The sequence below is a fragment of the Nicotiana tomentosiformis genome, chromosome 1 (genome assembly GCF_000390325.3).
Source record: "Nicotiana tomentosiformis chromosome 1, ASM39032v3, whole genome shotgun sequence".
Classification (NCBI taxonomy): Eukaryota; Viridiplantae; Streptophyta; class Magnoliopsida; order Solanales; family Solanaceae; genus Nicotiana; species Nicotiana tomentosiformis.
In genome coordinates, this window is record NC_090812.1 from 149,216,946 (window position 1) to 149,221,532 (window position 4,587).

A 4,587-nucleotide genomic window follows, 5' to 3' on the forward strand; every position below is an offset into this window, starting at 1 on the left:
TAGTGGGGGTGGCTGGAGTTGCGTAAAAATTATGATATCGATGTCTTGTATCATTGGGGTAAGGCGAATATGGTAGCAGATGCCTTAAGAATAAAGGCAGAGACTATGGGTAGTTTCGTATTTATTTTAGCTGAGGAAAGGCCTTTGGATATAGATATGTAGGCATTGGCTAATAGATATGTGAGATTGGATATGTCAAAGCCTAGTAAAGTTCTTGTTTGTGTTGTTGCGAAGTCATCCTTATTTGAGGGCATTAAGACTCGCAAGTATGATGATCCCTATTTGTGAGTGCTCAAGGACACGGTGTAGCAAGGTGGTGCCAAGAAGGTGGTTATTGGAGATGATGGTGTTATGTAACCTCAAGGTTGCCTTTGTGTTCCTAATGATGATGGTTTGATAGAATTGAAACTTCAGGAGGCTCATAATTTGTGGTATTCTATTTATCTAGGCGGTACGAAGATGTACCATGATTTTAAGGAGCACTATTAGTAGTTGAGAATGAAAAAGGATATTATTGAACATATTTCACGATGTTTAAATTTTAAACAAGTTAAGTATGAACATCAGAAATTAGGTGATTTGATTCGAATATGGTTATATCGGAATAAAAGTGGGAACATATCACTATGGACTTTGTGGTAGGTTTGCCATGCACTTTGAGGAAGTTTGATACTGTTTGGGTCATTGTAGGTAGGTTGACCAAGCCCGTGCATTTCATACTGGAGTTGACTACTTATGCTTCAAAGAGATTGGCCCAGATTTACATCAGGGGGATAGTGTTTTTGCATGGTGGATCTGTTCCTATCATTTCAGACCGTGGTACTCAATTTACATCTCACTTTTGGAGAGCGGTTCATCCGGAGTTGAGCACATATGTAGAGCTTAGCACAACATTACACCCACAAATTGATGGTCAGTTCCAGTGGACTGTTCAATTTTTTGAGGACATGTTGCGAGCTTGTATGATTGACTTTGGAGGTCATTGGGGTCAGTTCTTTTCTTTTGGCAGAGTTTTCTTACAACAAGAGCTATTAGTTCAGCATTCAAATGGCTTTGTATGGTAGATGATGTCATTCTCCTATTGGTTGTTTTGATCCTGGTGAGGCTAGCTCATTAGTTACATATTTGGTGCATGATGCTTTGGAGAATGTGAAGTTGATTCAAGAGCGACTTCGGGCAGCATAGAGCAGGCAAAAGAGTTATGCGGACAAGAAGGTCTATGATGTGACATTTATAAGGGTGAGAAGGTAATTTTGAAGGTTTTACCTATGAAAGGTGTGATGAGGTTTGGGAAGAAAGGTAAGTAGAGTTTGAGGTTTATTGACCAATTTGAGGTGTTGGAGAGAGTTAGTGAGGTTTATTATAGGCTTGCTTTGCCTCCTAGCCTAGCGGAGGTTCATATGGTATTTCAATGTTTTTATTCTTTGGAGGTATTAGGGGTTTGGATCAGTTTTTCCTAAAAAGAAAACAAACAAAGTAAGTTGGTTTTTCAAATATTGGAACCAAACCAATTAAGTCGATTTTTTATCGATTCCGTTTATGTCAATTTTTGTCGGTTTTTTGGATTTTTCGATTACTTATCGATTTTTCTTAAATATGAGACATACACTACAACAACAACAACAACATACCAGTCTTATCCCACACCGTGGGGTCTGGGGAGGGTAGTGTATACGCAAACCTTACACCTACCTTGTGAGGATAGAGAGGCTGTTTCCAGTAGACCCTCGGCTCAGGAAGGTATAAGCACCACATTAATAAAAATATAGAGAAGAAGGGACAGTACCAAAAATCCATATAAAAAGAAGAATAAAAATAACAAGATATTAAGGTAATCAACAATGAAAGAAAACAACGATTAGCAAAAATGACCTACTGCCCATAAAAAGTAAGACTGCATACCAATACTACTGTTATGAACACTCTAGACTACCTACTCTACTAACCTAATCCTCGACCTCCATACCTTCCTATAAAGGGTCATGTCCTCGGTCAGATGAAGCTCCGCCATATCTTGCCTAATCGCCTCTCCCCACCTCTTATTTGGCCTACCTCTACCTCTCAGAAGGCCCTCCAATGTCAACCTCTCACACCTCCTCACCAGGGCATTTGTGCTCCTCATCTTCACATGACCAAACCATTTAAGCCACGCTTTCCGCATCTTGTCCTCAATAGGTGCCACACCCACCTTGTCGCGAATAACCTTATTTCTGATCCTATCTAACATGATGTGCCTGCACATCCATCTTAACATCCTCATCTATGATACCTTCATCTTCTGGACATGAGCGATAATAATTGTCCAACACTCAGCCCCATACAACATCGTAGGTCTAACCACCACTCTATAGAACTTACCTTTAAGTTTCGATGGCACCTTCTTGTGACATAAAACACCGGAAACAAGTCTCCATTTCATCCATCCTGCCCCAATATGATGTGTGAAATCTTCATCAATCTCCCCATCCCCCTAAATAATAGACCAAAGGCACTTAAAACTACCTCTCATAAGGATGACCTGCGAGTCCAGCCATATCTCCCCTTCCCCCCCCCTCCCTGAGTCTCGCCACTGAACTTACACTCCAAGTATTCTGTCCCGATCCTGCTAAGCTTAAAACCTTTAGATTCTAGGGTCTGTCTCAATACCTTTAATTGCGCATTCACACTGTTTCGCGTCTCGTCAATTAATACAATATCGTCTGCAAATAGCATGCACCACGACACCTCTCCTTGGATGTGGAGCGTCAGCACGTCTATCACCAGAGCAAACAAAAAAGGGCTGAATGCTGATCCCTGATGCAACCCCGTCATAATCGGAAAATAGTCTGAGTCCCCATCCACCATCCTCACTCAGGTCTTTACTCCATCATACATGTCCTTAATCAACCTAACGTAGGCAACATGTACACCTCTAGCCTCCAAACATCTCCACAAAACCTCCCTCAGAACTTTATCGTACGCCTTTTCTAAGTCGATGAACACCATATGCAAGTCCTTCTTTCTCTCCCTATACTTCTCCATCAATCTCCTAACAAGGTGGATGGCTTCTGTAGTCGAATGCCCCGGAATAAACCCAAACTGGTTCTCGGAAATAGACACCCTCTTCCTTACCTTTAGCTCTACCACTCTCTCCTAGACTTTCATAGTATGGCTAAGTAGCTTGATACCCCGATAGTTATTGAAATTTTGGATATCACTCTTGTTCTTGTATACATCAACCATCGTTCTCCACCTCCACTCTTCGGGCATCTTCTTCATTCTAAAAATGACATTAAATAACCTAGTGAGCCACTCCAAGCCTGCCTTGCCTGAACTCTTCCAAAACTCCACCGGGATTTCATCCGGCCCGGTCGCTTTTCCCCTACTCATCTTACGCATAGCCCCCTCAACTTCATCAACTCTAATCCACCTACAATACCCAAAGTCACAACGACTCCCGGAGAGTTTCAAATCACCCAGAACAATGCTCTTGTCCCCCTCCTCATTCAAGAGACTATGAAATTAGGTCTGCCATCTCCGATAAGCCCCTCATCTAACAAAACTCTACATGAGACATACACTACAAAATACATATTTCTTCGACTATATTGTCAATGTAACACTATCAAACTAATTGATCTTTGAGAAATATATTATAAACCAAGATATATTGATGATAATTGAATCAAATAGTGATGAACAATTTAAGGACTCAATTAAAAATAGATTATTTTTATCATGAAATAGATTATTGTACTTAGCAAAAGAAAACTACCAATAAAACTAGAATGTAAAGGAAAAGAACTAGATTATTATAATAGCAAATAACTAGACTAAAATTGCAAACAATTAACATGTACCATACAACTTTAGAAGTATATATGTTTAATAATAAATTTTAAATAGGTATTTCTATAGTCAATTTGGTTCGGTGGTTTCTGGTTAATCTTTTATTAAAACCAAAACTAAATCAAATTTGATCGATTTTTAAATTTCAAAACCAAACCAAAATGGTATCAGTTATTTTGGTTGGGATGGTTTGGTTTTCAGTTTGGTTCGATTTTTCGGGTTTTTATCAAAAACCCTAGGAGGTATATAAATATAAGTAACATATTTTGGACTTCAGCATAGTATATTTAAATAAGAATTTGACCTATGAAGAAGACCCGATAACTATTTTGGACAGGTAGGTCTGAAAGTTGAGTTCAAAGGAAATCTCTTTGATGAAGGTTCTTTGGAAAGGACAACCAAGCGAGGAGGCTACTTGGGAAACCAAGTCAGATATGCAGAGAAGAAATCCACACCTTTTTAGTTGTTCATGTATTCTAAACCCCTTCGAGGATAAATCTTTGCTTAAGAGGTGAAGAATGCAACGATCCGACTGCTCATTTTGAGTTATAGAATCCCATTTTTCTATTTGATTCTTCTCGTAGGTTTCTTTATATTTTATAACTTGTGGGAATGCATGGTTTGGTTTACTAGGGATTCAGGAGTGATTTAGAATGCTTAGTTCCTAATTTCAGGCATGAAGTTGGAAGAGTTGACCAAAGTCAAAATTATAAGTAAACGATCCCAGATTGGTAATCTGAAGGTTCCGATAGATTCGTA

The 4,587-nt window shown here is 39.2% G+C and overlaps 1 protein-coding gene across 1 annotated transcript; it reads right to left on the reverse strand.

Moving 5' to 3' along the window:
- Positions 1-1,417: 1,417 nt before the first annotated feature.
- On the reverse strand, positions 1,418-2,811 carry LOC138891552 (uncharacterized). The gene is made up of 4 exons (XM_070175024.1): positions 2,647-2,811; positions 2,359-2,470; positions 1,967-2,220; positions 1,418-1,456 (listed from the first exon to the last, which is right to left on the reverse strand). The coding sequence occupies exons 1-4, from the start codon at positions 2,809-2,811 to the stop codon at positions 1,418-1,420; spliced, it is 570 nt and encodes a 189-aa protein (XP_070031125.1).
- Positions 2,812-4,587: the final 1,776 nt, after the last annotated feature.